This window comes from Echinops telfairi, unplaced genomic scaffold, assembly GCF_000313985.2.
Source record: "Echinops telfairi isolate 266 unplaced genomic scaffold, ASM31398v2 ScPeMD7_25;HRSCAF=90, whole genome shotgun sequence".
Lineage (NCBI taxonomy): Eukaryota > Metazoa > Chordata > Mammalia > Afrosoricida > Tenrecidae > Echinops > Echinops telfairi.
The window spans coordinates 792,191-812,417 of NW_022103922.1; the positions used below are offsets into that span (position 1 = coordinate 792,191).

Below are 20,227 nucleotides of genomic sequence, written 5' to 3' on the forward strand. Positions count from 1 at the left end.
CCTCGGTCAGGGTCAGGGCCCGCAGCGCCCCCTCACCGCCCCTGGGGAACCTGCCCGCGCCAGCCCACCTGACGAAGGTGGAGGTGAGGTTGAGGTCACCGTCGGCGGTGAGGGACAGCTCGGACCGGCACATGGACAGCACCGCCTTCTTCTCTCGGAACCACGAGGAATTCGAAGCCAGGCCCGCGCTGAACCAGCGGCCCAGGAACTGCGTGGATGAATGGCGCACCCAGTGGGGCCCCGCCCTTGATGGACCAGCGCCCCACTGGGTGCCCTCCACGCGCCCGGATCAGCCTCTCCTCCCCCCATGCTGTAGCTGAGCCCCGGGATCTCCGTGCCTGTGTCTGTCCGGCCTCGCACGGAGGGCTTGTATCACGCATGACCAGAGTGTATGCACACCTGGGTGCTCATACATGGACAGGTGTTTCTCAACCCGTGAGGGGACATGGGGCTCAGCCCTCCCAGTTGGTGAAGTGCAGTGGCCCTGTGAAGGGACTCTCCCGGTCACCCTGGGACAGGTACCAGACCTGTCCCGGCAGCCCCACTCAGCCATCGCCCCTGTCCAGGAAGACCGTCGACTAGCGAAGCCCTTCTGCTGGGCCTGGGCAGCAAACCCTCACCTTGTCCTGTTGGAAGTTGGGCTGCAGAGAGAGCTGGGCCTGGCCGGGGGTCTGCAGGACCCCCAAAGCCCCTAGCAGGACCAGCCCCATCCACAGTGGGCGTCCCACAGCCATTCTCTGGAGCAGGTGCTGGGGTCTGGAGCCAGCTGTGTGGGCAGCAAGTGGAACAGGCGGAGTGCAGCAGGGCTCGTGAGAAACCGATTTATGAGCCCTGCACGGCCAAGGACAGCCCCTGGAAGCTCGTGATGCTGAGGGGGAGGGCCGCCTGGCCCAGCTGCAGCCTCATCCCCCACAGCTGCTTATGCAACAGGAGAGGGGGTGGGGTGGTCGAGACCGAGCTGGACCCTCCCCACTCCTGCCTCCTCAAGCTGCCCCAAGCTTCCTACCTGGGGCAGGGACCCTCATTGGCCCCCAATCCCCTCGTCCCCCATCACACCTCCTCTGAGACCACTGACCTCAGGGAGACACAGCCCTGTGTGTGCCCCAGAGCACGTCCTGAGGGGTCAGCAGGCCCAGGTGCAGGAGAGGCCCAGCCAAGGTAAAGAAACCCGACCTGTGGACCGCGTGGAGAGTAGGGGTGCAGCCTGAGGGAGCTGTGGGACTCCCCAGGGGAGAGGTCCCTGCCCCATCCACTCTGCATCAGCTGCATTTTGCTGGCCCTGCCCAAAGGCAGCCCAGGCTTCCAGAGCTCCGCAGCAGCAGGGCGAGCCTGGGTCTCCCCTGCGCCTGGGGGGCTGAGCCGCACCGCTCACAACTTGCAGACTTCCCTTCTCCCCGCAGTCCCCCTCCCTCCAGAAGCCCCCTGCTTTGACTGGCTGCTCCCAAGGGCCTGGCCCTCCCCAGGGAGGTCTCAGCCCCCAGCCCAGCCTGAGAAGGTGAGCTCTGATCCAGGGGTGACTGGGGCAGATGTGACCTAGGTAGGAAGAGGAGGCCTGGGCACAGTTCCTGGCTGGGGTGGACAAAGCTCCCAGCCCCGGGCCCTGGGCCCCTCCGGGCAGTGGGCTCAGCTCTGCCTCAGGGATTGGAGGCTGGGTCCCCAGCAGGGAGATCCCCTCCCCTTGACTGCAGTAATCAGAGATGACCACCAGGAGAGTGTGGGCTCGTGGGCAGCACCCTTATGGAGGCAACATGAACCTTGGGAGGTGGGCACCCTGCTCCTCCTGCCCCTCCATCTCCCCAGCACTGGTTGGGCTTCCACTGAGGAGACTAGTGTAGGCAGCAGGGCAGGGGTGTGGGGGAGGGGGGACCGCTGGTCCTTAGTTGGACTGGGTGCCCTCATAGGCAGGGGGGGCGGGCCCAGGGTGGGTGCTGGGAGAGGTATGATTGAAGCAGGACAGAGGACATTTCCGTGCAGGAGGAACGGAAGTGGTCAGCTTGGAGGAGTGCTGGATGTGTCAGGGAGGGAGCCACTCTGTGGGGCCAGTCTGTTGCCCCCATACCTCCATGGAGACCCGTGGGCCAGGGGAGTGACTGTCCTCAGCCCCTCCCCTCCCTGGGGGCCCAGTATGAGGGCTGGGGGGGAGGGCAGGTGGCTACCCTCTTGAGCAGAGGACCAGCGAGAGGAGGTCCCTGAGGGGTGTTCTAGGTGAATAGTGTGCTCCTCAAAATGTGAAAAAATTTTAGGGTAGTTATGTGTCCAATAAGGAAGGGCCTAATAGCCAAAACAGGTATAAAAACTCCTACAGTTTCACAAGGAAAAGAAGAAAAAAATCCAGTCGAGACTGTGGAGAGAACCTGAAAAGACCAAGAGCACATCCAAGCAACCGGGAGACACGATGACGTCATAGAGCCGCTCAGAAAGGTCAAAGGGCAGATGGAGACAACGAGCCAAACATAACGAAATGTGCGAAGCCACGAATGAAGAACAGGTTCGGCAGATCCTCAACTGAACGAACTAGGGGGAAAATTCAAGCCTCAAGCTGCAATATGGAAAGATCCAATGAGCAAAACATGGAATGAAGCAGGAAGCATCCAGAGATAAGAATACAGAGTCACTGTATCAAAAAGAACCCAGTCAACATTCCACCATGTGAGCAAGACCCAAAGCTGCACTGAAGGCATTCGCCAGAACCAAGGCTCCAGGAAAGGATAGAACAGCAGTGGAAATGCTCCCCCCTCCGCTGAAGCGCTGGGAGAACTCGCTGGTCTGCCAGGAAGTGTGGAAGACAGCTGCTTGGCCCACTGGCTGGAAGAGATCTGTGCTGGTACCCACTCCAAAGAAAGGTGCCTGTGTCAGTCTGGGAACCTTAGAGAAGCAAATCCACAGAAACACATGTATAAGAGAGAGTTTTATTTAAAGGTTAAGTGAGCATCAAGAAAACATCCCAACCCAGTGCTGCCCAAGCCCACAAGTCCAACATTAACCCACTGACCCATATGTCCAACACCAGTCCACAAAGTGGGTCCACTGACCCATCTCACAAAACTCACGCAATGACACCGACTGCAGGAGGAAAGCAGAATCGGTGAACGTGTAAGCATCTCACTGCTGGCAGGGGTCTCCACACGGCTCCTCCAGCACCCAGGGCTGCATTGGGGTGGGTCCATGTGGCTTCTCCTTGGGGATGTCTTGCAGGAAGTGAACCTTGCAAGCTGAAGCAGGGAACTGCTAAGGCAGCTGCACCCTGGTCCGACCATCACAAAGCAAGAGACCCGAGAACTCAAAAGGCGAGGCTCACTGAGCCATTCATCCCTCCGCCTTTCAATGAACCCCACATGCGTTTATCGGCCAGGTTGGCACAATTAACTAACGACCTCAGTGACCCAAGAGAATGCTCAAATTATAGAACAGTGTCATTGATGTCAGTGAAATTTTGCTGAAGGTCATCCTACACGGTTGTGGCAGTGCACAGACAGGGAGCTGCCAGCTGTCAGGCCGGATTCAGAAGAGGACGTGGAACAAGGGTTATCATTGCCGATGTAGGATGGATCTTGGTGAATGCCGAGAACATCAGAAGGATCGTTGTGTGTGTTTCACTGACTGTGCAAAGACATTCGTCTGCGCGGACCATAACAAATTACGTAGCCTGAAGAGAGTGGCAATTCCAGAACACTCCATGGATCCAGAGGCAGTTGTTTGGACAGAAGAAGGGAATACTGCGTGGTTTAAAATCAGGAAAGCGGTGTGCTAGGGTTGTATGCCTAGCAACTATCACAGAATCTGGATTATAGAAGAGTGTGGCATCAGGACGGGAGGAAGGCTTGTTAGCAGCCTGCGGTGTGCAGACGGCACACCCTGCTTGCTGGCAGAGGAGGCTTGAAGCACTGACGATGGAGAACAAGGAGGATTACAACTCAGTGTAAAAAGCCAAACTCCCCACAGATGGACCGCTTGACGACATCCTGATCAATGGAGAGAAGGTTGATGTTGTCAAGGATTTCCACAACCAGTGCCCACGAAGCAGCAGTCTACATCTGCCACACAAGACCTCTTTAAAGTGTTGAAAAGCAAGGATGTTACCTGTAAGGCTAAGGTGTGCACGACCCAAGCCATCATCACCTCTTTTGTACGTGACAGTTGGGCTTAGAGTGAGGAGGACCGAGGAATATCGCAGCATTTGAACTGCGGGGCTGGCGGAGGATATCGAAACCTCCATGGACCGCGCAAGAACGGATTGTCTGTCTTGGAAGAAGGAACGCGGAATGCCCCTGAGAGGTGAGGGTGCGAGACGCTTGGACACGTGGTCAGAAGAGACCTGTCCCTGGAGAAGGGTGCCATGCTTCCTAAAGCAGAAGGAGAGAGAAGGGCGGCCGCAGCGTGGCTCAAACAGGAACAATGGTGAGGGCGCCAGGACTGGGCGGGTTTCCTTCCGTTGTCCATCGGTCCCTCTGGGTCAGAACCGAGGGGACAGCACTGATGACAGCAACACAAACGAACTTGAAGAGCCTTCGAAGACCACCCCCTTCTCGCCCGTTGATCATGGAAAGGAGACCGACTGCATTGACCAGTTAAATCCACGGCAGCCTCCCTTGCTTCTTAGGGAGGAACTGCGTGGCGGGGACCAACCCCCACCCACGGGGACCTGAACTGCAGTCAACTCGTGGTGGACATCGACGTCGTGTTTTTTATCTTCTCATTCCACCTTCCCACACACTTTGTTGAAGCCCCCTCCCAGTCACCACGAAGGGTCCCCCATGGGGCAATGGGCTTCGAGCCACAAGGTTGGCAGTACGAAACTACCAGCCTCTCTGTGGGAGAAAGATGAGGCTGTGGACCCCCGTGCAGACCGACGGCCTCGGAAACCGGCAGGGCCAGCTCTGTGCTGTTCTGTAGGCCCGCCTCGAGTCAGGATGGATCCGTGATGGTGGACGTGGCCATATTGGCAATAGGTGGGAACGGCCTGACTGTCCAAACCCGGTGAAAGGTTTCCTCGGGGAACACTACTCAGCTCTCAGGAGACCAGGACGCCAACCCTGCTCACGGCGGAGGGCAGGCCTTGACAGCCTTCAGTGGAGAGGCTGGCGTCAGTGCCTGGTGTGGAAGGACAGGCACTGTCCAGCATGGCTTGTGGGAAACAACAAGAGGCACCCGTGTGGGAGGGGCTGCGGGTCAGATGTTCAGGAAGCAGCGAGCTTCTCTTCACGATGTCCCTGGACGTGGAGCTGCTGTGGCTGGAGCCGGCTGGACAGCAGCGAGCACAGCAGGTGGCCTCAGGGAGAGGTGGCCTCAAAGCTCCAGTCCCGTGGCTGAAGAGGGTGTTCGAGTATGTTCACCAGGTCCCGGTGCAGGGCTCCTGGCCCCACCCCTACTGCGAGGCCTGAGGGGCAAGCACACAGTGCGAAAGGCACGCTGGGTGTCCAGCTGCAGCTGCGAGACAGATGGACACCAACTGCCCCGAAGCCAGGCTCTCAGAGGAGGTGTGGCCCTCCTGTAGCAGCAAGGAGACGAGGACACCCTCCAGGAGAAGGGAGAGACCCCCACTCCTGCATGGCCCCCAGCCCCCTGAAGAACCCCCACCCGCTCTCCGGAGCCCCCTGCCCCCGCTATTGTCCTGGTTCTTCAGCCTTGAGGACCCTGTGGCCCCAAGGCAAGGGCACCGCAGGAATGAGCTGTGCCAAAGCCCTGGGATAAGGTGGGGGGCCCAAGACAAAGGGGTCTGAGAGTGTGGGCGAGGAGATCAGGACATGTAGGCCCAGAGTGGGTGTGGGGGAGGCCCAGGGCAGGAGCATGAAGGACAGGGGGAGCTCGGTGCATGAGGGGGAGGTAGCCTAAGAAAGGGGTCCCAGTGTGTGAGGGGGGTGGCCTGCATGTTTGCTGCCCTGAGGTGGGATGGAGTCCCTGCCCAGGATGGGGCCTACTGACCCCCCTTACTCCCCTGAGCTGGGCTCTGAGTGGTGGGGGCTTTGAGGAAAGTCTCCAGAGGGGTCCTGAGCAAGGGGCCCTCCTGAGGCGGCAGGACCCCTTGGGTCAGCCCCCCTGCAGGGCTTGCCAAAGTCTGCAGTGACTGATGCGTGTTGGGAGGTGGGTGGATGGAGCCTTCCTCCAGACTTGACCTTCAGGGACAGTCCGTGCCCTGTCCAGGGCCCCTGCCCAGCAGGCGGTCCTGTGACCAGGCTCGGGCTCACTGGTTACCTGAGAACAGTACGGGCATGGCCCACTCTCCCCAGGCCGCCCTTCACGGCCGGCCAGCTCCTCAGGGCTCTGCAGCCGTGGGTCGTGGCCCATGCAGCGTGGCACCTGCCGACCGGTACAGCGGCTGCAGACAGTGCTCTGCCCCTGGGTGCCCCCAACGACCCGCCCACGGTCTGTCCCCTCACTGTTCACGGAACATTATCGGAAGGAGGGGAGGCCAGTGACCTGGCTCTCAGAGGGGCCCCGATGGGCAAGTCTGGGCTGTGTTCCCCGGGCTGGGGAGTAGGCAGAGGGCCGGAGCGGCCAAGGACCCTGACAGTGTGCCTCTAGGCCCCCCCAGGACCCTCTGTCCCTCTCAGCCTGGGTGGCCCCAGATACTCAGGACAAGTTGGGTTGAGGGCAGTGGCAGAGGGGACGGGAGAGGGGTGCCAAAGGGCTAAATGGGGATAAATGTCTGAGCACTACCCCCCATACACTCCAGCCTGGGGGTTGCCTATTGAGGCTGACGCTTGGAGCACTCCCTCCTCCTCGGCCCTCCCTAAGGCTCCAGCCTAACCCCGTCTGACCTTCCATGTTCTCTTATGTAAGGGGCTTCTCCTAGCCCAGCTGTGTAAACTTCCAGCCAGGAAGCTTGGATCTGCAGGGGACCACACCCACTGCAACCTTCCCTTCCCAGGAAGAGACCCCTGACCTCTCACTCACTGGCTCTGCCCCCAGCTGCCTGCAGGGCCCAGCACCTCCAGCCCGAGCCCTCTCCCACCTACAGGCCTACAGGACCAGCAGCCCCGCCTGAGAGGGCTCTGAACACTGGCCTGGCCACCCCAGTCTCCCCCGACCTCTCCTGCTGCCTTCTGCCCATGCCAACAGTGCCCACCCTGTTCCTGAGTCCCCAGACCCAGCCTTGTCTCCTCAGACTCTGTCTTCATCGGCCCACTCTGGCCAGGCTTCCAGCTGAACCCCTCTCTCTGAGAGCTCTGGGACCCCCTCTGTCTCTCTATGCAGGCCCCGGGCATCAAACTGGTCTTGGGGAGGACAATGGAGCCTGCTGCAGGCACGCCGGGCCTGGGCAAACCAGGAACGCCTCCCTGTATCCCTACCCCACCCCTCTTTCCTGCCCCCACCCAGTCCTCTGTAGCCCCCACCCTGCCCTCCACTCCCCGCCCTGTCCTGGCAAGGCAAGCAGACCCCAACAACCTCCAGCTCACAGCCATCGAGTCCGTTCTGGCTCGTGGGGCCCCGAAGGGCAGGGCAGGACGGGGTAGCCCTTGTGGATTTCCCAGACTAACTCTCTTGAAGGAGTAGGAAGCCCACCTTTCTCCGGTGGAGCGGCTGGTGGTTCAAACTGCTGGCCCACCCAGCCCCAGAACAGCCCTTGCACAAGCGGAGACCCTCACTGGTGTATCTCGCGGTGACCGCCACCCCACCCCCCCCCTGGCTGCAGGGACCCCAGCTGCCTGCTCCTGACAGAAGACCCCATAGCCACCACCAACGGTGGCGAGCCCCGTCCACGCCCACGCGGGGCTGCGCCCGCCTGCAAATACATGTGGCTTGTTCTTGGGATGGGGTTGACAGCATGCTTCGCGCTTCGGGTGCAGGTCTCCCGACAGTGGCAGTGCAGAGGTGGGAGCGCCCCAGTCTCCGTGAGGAGGTCCCCTTGCCCACCTGTCCCCAAGGGCCACACATGTGGCACTGGACCGAAGGAATCTTTCCTGACCCCAAGCCCAAGCATGGCCTCGCTGCCGGGGAAGTGCCCCAAGGCGGCTTTAGCTCAGGGCACTTCCCTCGCAGAGGACAGGCTCCAGGGGCAGGGCCTGGCCACCCACTTCCAGATCTGGGAGGCTTCCAGCCCAGGGAGCCTGGGTGCTCAGGACAGGGCCCGCTGGGCAGCACCTCTGACCTTGGCTTCTTGTGCCATCTCTCCTTGTCCCAGAAGACGTGGGCTGAGACATGGCCGAGACATGGCCGAGACACAACCCAGCCTCACTCACGTCAGGGGGTGGGGGGTAGGTCACATCCCCTCACAACTGGAGGGTGGCTGACCGCGGAGTACCGGGGATGGCTCCTCCTCGAGGGGTGCACGTGGCTCTGCCCATCACAGCCCTGTTCTTGCCACATGTGAAACTGCGCTCGCCAACCAACCGCCCCCTCAGGTTCTGAGGGTGCCTGGGTAGGGGGCACCACACTCCCTCCCAGTGGGCGCTGTGCTCTGCATTGGACTGTGACCCCCACATGGTGCCCCTGACCCTGCGACCAGGACTGTGCGAGGAAGGAGGGTCTCCACACGTGGCCCTGAGAGGTGTGAGGGGGGCCTCGTAAGGAGAGGAAAGACACACAGAGAGACCTGCTAGAGAGGCTGCCCTGAAGCCGCGGACAGAGGCTGGGAGGCCTGGCCAGCCTGGAGGAGCCTGATGTGGGACTTTGGCTCCAGCAAGGAGCATAACATGTCACCGTCATTGTCCGAGGACGTCCAGTTGGTGGCACTGGCCCCTCAGTGGTCCAGGGACTGTGCACAAGCAGCCAACAACTCCAGGCCAGGCCTCAGGGCCCCTGGGACTGCCGCCAATGCCGTCTCTCTGCTGCCCCAAGGGTGGGGCGCAGCCAGAGGCTGCCCAGGGCCACTGGCCGCCTCCAGCCCCGCACTCGAGGGGCCTGCTTGCAGGACTCCTGTGACCCAGGATCTCTGGCTCCGGGCTAGGGGCTGACGGAATGGAAAATCCTCCCTGTTCCTCCCCACAGGGCTGCTGATCCGCCCACATTCCTCCTGGGTTGGGGGGCAGGCTCCCCAGGCGCACCCCTGCAGGCATCTGGAAGAAACACAAAGAGACAGTGTGTCTCCGGAGGAAGGGAGGTGTGGGTGGCGGGGAGGGAGGGTGGACACACTGTCCAAACCTCCCTGGGAACCTGCCACTTGGCCTCCACACCCCTCCCCCCAGCCCACTCCCACTTCCTGGGTGCTAGGCCAGGTGCCCTTCCCCAGGGCACACCGGGGCCAGTGGCAGGCCAGGGCAGCACCGGGCACAGGATGGGGTTGGAAAAATGCCGCCACGACTGGGCCTGGGCCTCTGTGCCCAACCCTGGACTGGTGGCTGTGGGGTGTGGCGGGGGTCTGTCCCAGTCAGACCCCCTTCCCAGCCCCAGGCTGGCCCCCTGGCCCAGCCCCTTGGGTGATGGGACCTGCATTCCACCAGCTGAGGGTGCCTGAACCGACCAGGGGTCAGGCAGTCTGGACCACGTTGTGGCACTTGGGTGGGAGGGGGCTGTTAGTGACGGTGGGAAGGGGTCTGTCCATCTTCCTTGGATTGTGTCTGCTCGCCCTGCTGGGGACAGTCTGGTCAGTGGGTTGTGGCCCTGCTGCCACTGACCCTCACACATGCCAGCGCCCTGGCTAGGTCAGCGGTCTCCCCACAGCTCCATCTTCCACTGTGCCCCCGCCTCAGGGGCAAGGTAGTCGGGCAGCATTTAGGGAGAGGCTGCAGGACCTGGAGCACCCCAGGGTGAAGGGGTGAGAGGCTGAGTCAGAGGCCAGCCAGGCTGCAAGGTGGGGAAGGCGGGGGCTCAGGACCCAGCAGTGTGTGTGGCAAGGCTAGAATTCTGAGAAGGGACCTCAGTTCTGTGGCCAGGAGGCAGCCCCTGGCCCCCACAGCCTAGCACCCTCTGGGAAACAAGTGTGGGTGCTGGGAGCCTGCAGGCCCTCACAGAAGGCATGGCTCAAGTGCACATAGCAGGCCTGCCAAACCTCCCCTACCTGGTCCTCCCACCGTGCCCAGACCAGCACCCTGTCCCCATCCCCAAATTGCTGGCCACGCTCAGCTGGTCACATTGTCTCCTCAGACTTGTCCCTACATGGTGCGAGGCAGGGTAGGTTGCGTGGGGGGTGGGGGACGGGACGGGGACTGTATCTTCCTAGATCCCACCCCTCACAGCCCCCCCCACCCCCGCCCACACCATGCAGTTCAGGAACTCTCCCCCGGGCCTCTGTCCCCATGCCTGACCCCTCCTCTCCACCCCACTCCCACTCCGGGGTCCCGGGTGGCTTAGGGGCCTTGTTGAGGGGGTGAGGGGGTGTGAGGAGGTATGGGGACACTGCTAGGCCTTCCCTCAGCCCACTCAAGTGGGAACAGCCTGGAGGCTGGAGAAAGCCACCCCCCTCCCCCCTCGCCCCTGGCTCGGGGCCCGGCTTCCTGTCCCTGAATGGAAAGTTCAAGTGGCTTTTCCACAGTGCTTAGGCACAGAGGCAGCAGGCCTACCTGGCCACCCCAGGCTGGACGGGAAGCCACAAGTTGCTGCCCAGACCCCGTGTGGGGACTCCTCAGGGGCCTTTCCCCCCAGGTGACCCCACCAGGTGGCCGCCATCTGGCCACCTGCCCTTGGGACCTGCTGGTTCTCACAGGACTGAACTAAACCAGGAGGCTCTGAATGGAAGTCAGGACTTTGTTTTCAAGAAGTGACACTGGCCTTAGCCAGGCAGCAGGGAGACCAGGCTGTCCGAGGCTCAGGGGACAGGAGGGAGCCGCCACGGGCTGGCCCTGGGGCAGGGGTCTGGGCAGTAGAGTTTGGCAGTGGGCTGACTGAGCCTGAGACGGAGCAGCCTGGACACAGTTCAGCGAGCGGCCACCAGGGGGAGACCCTATGCAGCCCAGGCCCTCAGCAGTCCTGGGGGGTCCAGTCTGGGGAAGAGGCGGGTGGGGGCAGAAGGAGGAAGAGGGCAGTGGGGGGAGGACTTGTAGGAGGGGCTCCCTAGAGGGTGTCCCTACCTCAGACAGGCAGAGCTTCCTGCTGCGTGGAGCTGGGCCCCAGTTCCTCATCTTGGGACAACCCAGGGTGCTGATCCCAGGGCTTGGCTGGCCGGGCTGCCCCTGGCTCAGGGCATCTTCCAGGGCAAGGCCACACCCCTTGGGAGAAAGGCTGGGTAAGGGGGAGGGGGCAGGGTGGGAGGATGGCATGTGGGAGGTGGAGGAGGGGTCCGGATAGGTGGACCAGGGAGGGAGACAGAGTGAGATATGAGGGAGGGGGCACAGGACAGGAGGACCTTGGGTTTGGTGCCCCCCAAGAGACCCTGGGGGGCACCTGGGGCCAGCTCCCCAGTGTGGCTGGCACCTTGGGGTGGACAGCTGGGGAGGACACTGCCCCTGGCCACAATGGTTTCCTTTCCCCAGTAGGGTGGGCGAAGGGTCATGTTCAGAGAGCGGCTGTGCAGAAGGCTCCTCTCCCCCAGAGCCTTCATCAGCTGCCGGGCACCAGCCCTCCCCGCCCCTCGCCCCCGCCTCCAGAGGCTGGCCAGGAGGAGCCAGCTGAGGGGCCACTTTGGGGAGCTCTGTGCCTCAGGTCCCAGTGCCCGGGTGGGGGGAATGGACAGGAAATCTCACTGGGAGGGGCGGTGGCTGCTCAGGGCAGTGGGGTGTCCTTATGGTCACCTCCAAAGTTGTGGCTTTAGTGTCTGGGCTCAGGCTCACCTTCTGGCCGTGAAGGGGCGGCTGACAGGGCTTCAGCTGAGGTTTGGGGCCCCTGGTCCTGAGGCAGCTCCTGGGAGCAGTGCCCAGCGAGGGGGAGGGAGCAGCCAGGGTACTGAGGGCATAGGTCCTTCCAGGGATGCTCCCCCGCCCCAGGGAGATGGGATTTGGCCCAAGCCTCCTCCAGAAACCAACATCCAAACCAACCACTGAGCCAATTCCCAGCCACGTGACACGCAGGGCAGGTGGTGGCCTCCTCTTTCTGCAGCAGAGCCCCTGGTGGGTTTGAACCGGAGACTCTGTGGCCAGCTATCATAAACTGGTGGCTAGACGGGGGACACTGCAGAGTTCATAAGGCCACATGAGGCCTGGTCCAAGTGAATGGGACCTGACACAGGGGAGCGTGCAGCAGGACCGTCCCTTACACACCCGAGCGCACGGGGCAGCAGAAGCCGGTCTGGGCCAGGAGGGCATGCAGCCGTGAAGCCTGGATCGTGGGCTGACAACATCCAGTCTGGACCCGCCCACAGTGGCTCAGCGATGCCAGCCCATCCTGCCGAGGGGGCCCTGCCGAGTCTCGGGCCCTGGTGCACCCCCATCACCCTGGGCTGTGTGTGCAGCCGGCATGAGAGCCTGGGACCCCCGACAATGCATGGAGACGCCGGCGGATGACCCCAGGGATGGCTCTGGGCTAGAAGGATCCTGCTTTGAGTGATGGGGGAGAGGGGTAGCTGGTGAAGTCCCTGCCCTTGGTCATTCCAGAGCCCGCTTGGCAGGGCTCTTTACACAATTAAACACCGTGTGTGTGTGTGTGTGTGTGTGTGTGTGTGTGTGTGTGTGTGTGTGTGTGTGTTGTGGGGGACGGGTGGCTGGCTTCAGTATCATCGGGTAGACAGTCCTCCTCTGAGCCCCAGTGGCCACCATGCATGACCACCGTGTGAAGGGCTGCTGTCCACCGGGACTGGGGCTGGTGAGGCCCCCTTGCTGCCCCCCAAGGAACTTCACTAAACACAGACACCCAGGCAGGAAGCCCGTTCCCTCTCAGCACCTCCATCCAGGTCGCCACCCCCTCCCAAAGACCCCAGCCCCCAGGATGGCCACCTGGCCAGGCCAGCCTGCAAAAGGGAGTCTGAAGGACAAGGTCAGGGCTGGGAGGGGTGAGGTTGCCCGCAGAACCCCTGGGGGAGGGGTCCCCACAGAGGCAGGTTAAATGCGGCTCTTTTGTTCTCTGAACCCGAGCTGCTCCCGTAGCTGGTATTTTTGGACCGCCCATCATGTGGTCACCACGATCATGTCACTGCTGAGCTCCACCTGCTTGCCCCCCTCCCCCCTCCCCCCCACTACCTGGACAGGCAATCACAGGGCAGTCACGCTGTTGGGACCACGGCCAGCTGGGAGGGGCCTTTGGGAAGTGCCTCTCCCCATTTCAGGCGTCCGGGGCCAGCCTTCACCTTCACATCACTGCCCCACTCCCACCCGTGGGCCCCGCTCTGTGGGGTGAGTGGGCCAGACAGTGACCAGGAGGCCCAGTAAGGAGACTGAGGGCATGCCCTGCTCAGGGTGGGGGGACAGGACCAGCAGAAGTCCCCACCCTCCTGTTCACCTCGGGCTGCCTCTGGGAACCCCCTGTGCCCACCGCACCACTGCCACCAGCATTCCTGGGCCTGCCCCCACCCATCATGTGGCAAGAAGCAGAGGGAGGTGGAGACAGGAGCCCTGAGGGGTGGTCACAGGCCGGAGGATCTGGTGGTGCAGTGGTCAGGGGCTCTCCTGCCCACAGGATGGCCGGCGGTCCTAGCCCACCAGCCACCCCAAGGGAGACAGCCCTCAGAGATGCAGGAGGGAGGAAGGCAGGCGCCCAGAGGGCTGTGCAGGCCAGCACTCATGGCCAGAGGGCGGTTGGATTTTGAGGACTGGGGACCGGCCCTCCCGGTGGGGGGGGGTTGGGGGTTGGCCAGTGGTCATCCTTGTGCACGCAGGGCCCAGGTGGTCAGCCCAGAGATGTGGGCACAGCACTCAGTCCTGCCTCCATGGGGCTGAGCAACAGGCACCCTAGACCTGGTGGGGGTCTTGCAGACCCCTGGGCTGACAGTGGGCCCACCCGGCACCACTCCTGTCCATCCACCGGAGCCTTACCCTCTGCCCACCAGCTCTAGGCCCTGGGGACCTCAGAGGCTGGGGCCTGCCCGCACCACACTCACGCTGACCAGGGGTCCCAGTGGGGTGGGGTGGGCACTGGGCACCCAGAGGAGGCACGCTGTGCCCCCAGACCACTGGTTCTGGCTCCGCCCCCAGGGCCCAGACCACAAAGGCTGGAGGGCGGGTGAAGTGGGTTTATTTTTCTCTGAGGGGAAGGCGACAGGGTGGGAGACAGAAGTGGTGGCGAGAGATGGGGGCTGCAGGGGCGGGGGAGCCCACTCTCCTTCAGCAGACACGAGCTATCTTCCAATCTGATCAGGAGACAGAGACCCTGGAATGTGAGTGATCTGGGGGAATGCGGAGGGTGGGGCCTGGTGCAGGGTAGGATGTGGGGACCCCTCTCCAGGCCCCCCAGGCCCCTGATCTCACCCTCCCGGGGGCCCCCACCCTCACATATAGCCTCCACCCACCCTGCATGTGGCCCAGGCAGTCCTGCACAGGGAGGGGCAGAGGCAGAGAACATGGGGAGCATGCGTGAGGGGGTGCAGGTGAGGGGAAGGAATGGGAGCCTGGGGTGCAGGGAGATGAGGCTCTGGGAAATGGGCTAGGGGTGTGTAGAGAAGGGGTTGGGAACTAGGCCTGGGGTGAGGGGTGTGGGCAGGGTCAGGGCCGGGGCACTGGAGGGGTGTGGGGTGGGGAAAGCGGGGATCTGGGCCTGGGTGCAAGGAGGAGGGCCCCAGACCAGGGTCAAGGGGTGTGGGGCCGGGGCACAGAACACCGCATGGGAGGGGGGGCACTTTAGTGTGAGAACAAGGGGTCCAGCATGCGCCCCCCCACTGCCGGCCTCAGGACTCCTGGGGGAGAGGCAGGGAGCCCCCAGGAAACACTCCCAGCCTCTGCCCGCACCCCCAGGAGACATGCACACTCTCACCCCTCCCCTCAGGAGACTAGCCCTGCCTGTGCCCCCAGGAGACCCCCCAGTCTGTGCCTCCCCAAGACCCCCCAAGTCTGTCCTCCAAAGATCCTCCAGTCTGTGCCCCTACCCAAGACCCCCAGTCTGTGCCCCGGGAGACCTCCCAGACTGTGCCCCCCAAGGAGACCCCTCAGCCTGTGCCCCAGGAGAGCCCCCAGGCTCTGCCCGCCAGGAGACCTGCCCCCATTACCCTTCACGACTGGGAAGACGACTTGCTCCTCAGAGAGGTTGTGGCTCTGAATTAGGCACAAGAACTTGTCCAGCGCATCGGGGCGCACCGCCCAGGTCCTGCCTGTACCCCAGGGCCGGCGTGGGGCTCTGTGAGGGGGTGGCCGGGCCCCACGCTCCCCATGCCCCCGGCTCACCCAGTCTCCCCACCCCCCAGGCCCCCGGCCGGCTCACCCAGCAGGCTGACCCTGAGCACCAGGTGGCCGGGGGCCCAGCGTCTGGAGCGGAACAGGCCGAAGGTGGTATAGTTGGTGTCCGTCACCTGGACCTCCTCAGAGTCAGCCTGCAAGTCTAGGGCAGCGGCAGCCATCAGCCTACCCGCCAGCCGGCACCCCGCCTACCCTGTCTGCTGCCCCGGGTCTCACCCCTGCTCCTGTCCACCTCGAAGCAGCCAGACTTGTTGGCTGGGTTCAGCGTGTATGCCCAGGTGATGCAGCGCGGGCCCCTGGGGGCGGGGGGGTGGGGGGATGTCATGTCAGGTGGAGGAGGGAGCAGGGCACTGCAGTGGCACCCACTGAGGTCCCGAGTCCCCCACACGAGCCAGTGCCCAGTTCTATCCTACCCACCGGGGGTCCTGTACCCTTCTTTCCCCTTCCCTCCCTCCCCTGCACCCCTCCTGAGTTCTGCTCCCCACGGGTGCCTGCTGGGCCCCCATAGGCAACATGGGCACTACGCACTGTGCGGCCTCAGTAGCGCCAGGCGGCTCTCTTGACTCACCGGGTCATGGCGTAGGACACTTGGATTTGGCCACCTTCTTGGAGCTCGAAGGTGGCCGTGTACGGGCTCAGCAGCTCCCTGTCCTCCTTCCGGAAGGTGTTCCCCGCCAGGCCTACCACGTACCATGACCCCTGGAACTGTGGTGGGCAGAGCTGGGACCCAGAGACCCTGGAACTGTGTGTGGGAGGCAGGCAGTGGGCCGAGCCTGACCTGGGGCCCTCTGGAACTGGGTGGGGGTGGGGTGGGCAGAGCCTGGGCCTGGAGCCTCCTGGAACTGGGTGGGGGTGGGGTGGGCAGAGCCTGGGCCTGGACCCCCTCGTGTCCTGTCTGCAGGCCACCTAGATCCCTTCTCGCGAGAACCCAAGTAGGCAGGGGTGGACGGGCTGGGGGCAGCCCCAAGGCAGGACAGGGGCAGGTGACTCTGAGCCTCAGTTTCCTTGTCTGTGCAGAGGAGTGGAAGTGGTCCACTCTTGGGACTAGAAGAGTTTGACCCAGGGGTCTGACCAGGGGTCGTGGGGGTTGGCGTGGGGCTCCTCAGGGGGTCCTGGTCAGCTCTTGTGCTGGGAAGTGGGTCCGTTCCCCTCCCCCACACTCCAAGTCAGACTGGCAGCCCCCTCCCCGGGGCAGGCAGGCCCCCCTCCCCCCCTGCAGCCCCAGACCTGGTCTTGCTGGAAGTCCTGTAAGGGCTTATCCGTGGGGGATGAGGTCTGGCCCTGTACGGACTTCAGCAGGGCCAGCGCCACCCACAGGGCACCCCATGGCCCCATGCCTGGTGGCAGTGAGCAGTCACCTGGGAGACACGCCTCTTATGGGCCCTGGGGCAGGGTGCCCTCCCCTCCACCTCCAGATTGGCAGGACTGGGCCAGGGAGAGCTGGGGGGTGGGACAGATCAATAGGTACCAGCCCATCTATCCTCCCACCCTCCTGCCTGTGGTCAGAGTCCCAGCCCCTGAAGGAGACCACCAGCTCGCAGCCAGGCCCCTGGCCTTTTTCTGACCCGCCGGTAGGCCTAGCCCCTCAGCCTCGCAAGGTGACTAATCCTGGGCACCGGGGGCCGCAGACACAGACCTGGTGCTGGAGAGGGCTCCCTCTGGGGGCAGGGGGCACCCTGGACTGGCCCTTTGGGCTGGAGGGTGCAGACAGCTTGAGGGCGGGGCTCCCCACTGCAGTCCCTGAGTTGGGGGGGAGGGCAGGGTGCCAGTCTGGGGCCTCCACTCCAAGCCCTGAGTCCTCTCCCCACTCCAGAAGATGAGGACACACCCCCCAGGAAGGAAGGTGCTCCCACCGCCGACCTCATTCTCTCTGGGAACCTCCCCGGGGTCGCACAGGTCCCTGCAAACCCCGCTCCCTGCTGACCAGCCCAGGCTGAGCCCTCGGGTGCCTTCTTCACCCCAAGGCCCACGACCTCAAGACACCCCTTCTGGACTGGGTCACTCAGAGCGACACTGCGGCAGGTGACGGTTGTTGTGACAGGGGAGCCAGATCTTTAACAGGGTGGGGGTGGGGGAATAAGGGACGCCACTCGGCCAGCTCTCTCCAGGGGACCAGGGGCCTGAGATGCAATGGCCCCCGGGCTGGAGCAGACTCCCAGACTGTGCGGGTCCAGATAATGGTCCCTGTCCTAAGGGGATTCCACCGGGAGGCAGTACACATGGGGGATGGGCGGCTTCCACTGCCATACAGATGGGGGTGGAGCGGGGTGGGGGCCCACAGGAGCCTGGAGCCCTCTGGTACCCCCCTGGGGAAGCTCCCTGGGCACCCACACACACACACCTGCATTGGCCCTGCCACACCCCTTCAGCATTCAAAGCCTTCTTCTATGTTCAAAAGCCTCCAAGGAGCCCAGACCCTGCCAACATGGTCGATGACCACCCCCCAGCGGGTCCCAATCACTCTACCCCACCCATCCGGGCAGTGGGGGCACATTGCTGCCCTCTCTGCAGCCCCTCCCCAAGGCTTCCTCGCCCGTGTGCTGTCCCCCCAGCTCTGCCGCAGCACCAGGCTTCTGCAGAGGAGCCTGGGTCCGGGCCGGAGACACCTTCCTTGCTGGACTGAGCTCACTCCCCAAAGGGGGAGTCATGGAAGGAGGAGCGGCACTGGGGCCCCAAGTCAGCTTCCCAGCTTCTCTGGGAGCCGAGGGGCTCCCCAGCTACTGGCTCCTCCCGTCGCCTGCCCAGGACGGCTGCAGGGACCTCTCCCCGCTCCCCAGAGCCCAGCACAAGGGGTCCTTCACGCCCCATCAGCTGACCTCCAGGGGCCCTATGGCCACACAGTGCCCCAGAACACACAGTGCCCCAGGACATACAAGGCCCAGCCACAAAGCGTCCCAGGACAGCAGAGCAGCTCTGATGATGGTGCTGCCCCCAGAGGGGGCCGTGGGCCCAGGTGTGCTCCCCCAGAGGCCCAGCCCCTGCCCTTCCTCCCTGGCGCTCAGGTGTCTCAGTCTCTTCCAGCCCCAGCTTCTCTGTGCCTCCCAAGGGAGGCGTGCCCACTGCCTGGGAACCCTTGGTGAGGGTCAGCAACTGGCTGGGGCCATCTCGCCAGCAGACAGTGGGCACTGGCCTCTCAGGCGTGACAGAGGCAGGCTAGTATATAAGGCGGGGCAGGAGTTACCCCCAGTTCTCAGACCCCCCACAAGCCTAGCTCCCAGCCATGGTGTCGAAGCTGACACACAGCCCCTACAGGATGGGGCAAAGCTGCCCCTCGGGTCTCCCAAACACTACATCTTTACCATGGCAGACAGCCTCCTTTTCTCCCCGGGAGCAGCTGGTGGCCTCGAACCACTGACCATGTGGTTAGCAGCTCAGTGCACAGACCCCTGACCCCTCCCAGTGACGGTGCACCTTCTCTGGCCACTGGCCTCTGTCTGGCCCCCACCCAGTGTGGACATGCCCCTCTAGTTTGGGGCACAGATGGCCAGCCATGCTTCTCTTCTGACTGACTGGCAGGTGGGCGTGGGGCTGCCATGGGCACCAGGGTCTCTGGGCACCGAGAGGCTGGCATTGCCTTCCTGCCCCACAAAGGACGGGTCAGAGGGGACGTCTGAATGCATTTAATGAGAAGGAGATTGATTGAGGCTGGATCCAGGAACTTCTGGGGGACGGAAGGGCAGTCTACATTGTCTGGTGGTGGCCCCCGAGGAGAGGGCCAGTGGGCCCTCTCTGCCCAGGGGTCTTCTCTGCAGGCCATTTCTCGTACAGGTGCCTCCTGTCCCCTTCGGCCCTCGCTGGGGAGTCAGCGTCTCACCTCTGCAGCAGAGACCCACCTCACCAGCCGTGTCGCCCCCACCCCTCCTTTGCCGGGCAGACTCAACGGCTGTGCCACCTCCAATCTCCAACCCCTCCTCTGCCCCCTCCCCACCAGGGCAGCCCCCTTACCATCCAGGAGGTGGAACTGGTCTGCTTCCTGGCAGAAACCTGGGGGTGCAGAGCAGGGTCAGGGGCGGTGTGGCCCGCCCTGCAGCATGGCCGTCGTCCATCAGTGGGGGCTGGGGGTCAGGGCCACCTGACTCCGGGGCCCTGGGCACTCACCGTACTTGGGGAAGAAAACAGTGTGCTCCTCGGTCAGCCGGGCAGCCCGTACCTGCCGCTCAAACTCGCTCAGCACGGAGTCGCTCACGGGGACTGAGCGGGCTGTGGACACCGCAGGGACATTCAGACAGGCGCCCTGTCGCCCTCACCATCAGCGGGCTCCGCCGCCGGCTGGAGGGGGTCAGGGTGTGGGCTTCGGCTTGGGGACGCAGGGCTGGAGGGTCACTGGGCTCTGGGTCAGGATGTTTGATGTGGGGTCAGTGCGGGGCTGTCCTTAGCATGTCTGGGTTGGGGGTGCTCAGGCCAGAATGTGTGTCCTGTGTGCTGTCACCCCACCCCATCCCAGGGGAGCGCCCGTCCTGGACGGGCCCGTGTGGACGCACCGTACAGTTTCACAGTGAGCTGCCGCGCCCGCTCCAGGAACAGGATGGCGAAGTCCCTGTAGTCTGTCTCTGCGACCACCACGTCCACAGCTCCCTGGGCACCTCGGGCTACGGGCACAGGCACATCAGTACGCTGGCCTCGCTTTGCCCACGGCCTGTGCGGCAGCCCCAGCCTCACCTGGGAGCAGGAACCGCCCCGGAACCCCCGCATCTCTCCAGAGCTGTCGAACCTGCCAGCAGATCCCGTCCCTGGGGGGTGGGGAGAGGACACAGCCGGCATGGGGGACCCGGCCAGGTCACAGGGCACTGTCTAGGCCACAGGTCTGAGGAGCAGCAGGCTAGACAAGAGGACGGGAGCCTGGAGGGGTGGGGGTGGGCTCAACTTGCGGTGGAGGTGGGAGGACGACGGGGTGGGGACTCACAGCTTTCGGAAGGTGCTGACGGCCAATGCTGTGCCCTGGGGGGTCACAGACAGAGCTGTGGCCTCCACTCGGTGGCTCTGCTCCTGCAGGAAGCGGCACGAAGAGGCCACGGCCACCAGGAGCCACGTGCCTGCAAACTGACACCAAGGCCTGAGTCCAGCAGCAGCAGCGGGCCCTCGGCTGGGCCCCCCAC

General features: G+C 63.6%; 3 protein-coding genes across 4 annotated transcripts in view; all 3 read right to left on the bottom strand.

Moving 5' to 3' along the window:
• Positions 1-19: 19 nt before the first annotated feature.
• Positions 20-804, bottom strand: PTGDS (prostaglandin D2 synthase; the record flags this gene model as incomplete). The annotated part of the gene is made up of 2 exons (XM_030885311.2): positions 621-804; positions 20-208 (listed from the first exon to the last, which is right to left on the bottom strand). Coding segments are annotated over exons 1-2 (303 nt in total), but the record flags the coding sequence as incomplete, so codon positions are not given.
• Positions 805-13,961: 13,157 nt separating this feature from the next.
• LCN12 (lipocalin 12) lies at positions 13,962-16,861 on the bottom strand. 2 transcript variants are annotated; one of them, XM_045289285.1, is made up of 7 exons: positions 16,768-16,857; positions 16,359-16,571; positions 15,700-15,836; positions 15,348-15,427; positions 15,157-15,273; positions 14,945-15,046; positions 13,962-14,092 (listed from the first exon to the last, which is right to left on the bottom strand). In XM_045289285.1, exons 2-7 carry the CDS (start codon positions 16,464-16,466, stop codon positions 14,067-14,069), a joined length of 570 nt encoding a protein of 189 aa, XP_045145220.1. In that variant the 5' UTR covers positions 16,467-16,571; positions 16,768-16,857; the 3' UTR covers positions 13,962-14,066. The 2 variants fall into 2 exon arrangements, with proteins under 2 accessions (XP_045145220.1, XP_045145219.1); XM_045289284.1 differs by having other exon boundaries at positions 16,359-16,861.
• Positions 16,862-18,736: 1,875 nt separating this feature from the next.
• C8G (complement C8 gamma chain) overlaps positions 18,737-20,227 on the bottom strand; it is a 4,265-nt gene continuing 2,774 nt past the window's right edge. The window contains exons 2-7 of the mRNA XM_045289344.1: positions 20,035-20,184; positions 19,791-19,861; positions 19,613-19,720; positions 19,230-19,331; positions 19,077-19,115; positions 18,737-18,947 (exon numbers count right to left, since the gene is read on the bottom strand). Coding sequence (XP_045145279.1) covers positions 18,934-18,947; positions 19,077-19,115; positions 19,230-19,331; positions 19,613-19,720; positions 19,791-19,861; positions 20,035-20,184 — 484 coding nt within the window. The 3' untranslated portion in view covers positions 18,737-18,933. The remainder of the gene's footprint in view (positions 18,948-19,076; positions 19,116-19,229; positions 19,332-19,612; positions 19,721-19,790; positions 19,862-20,034; positions 20,185-20,227) is intronic.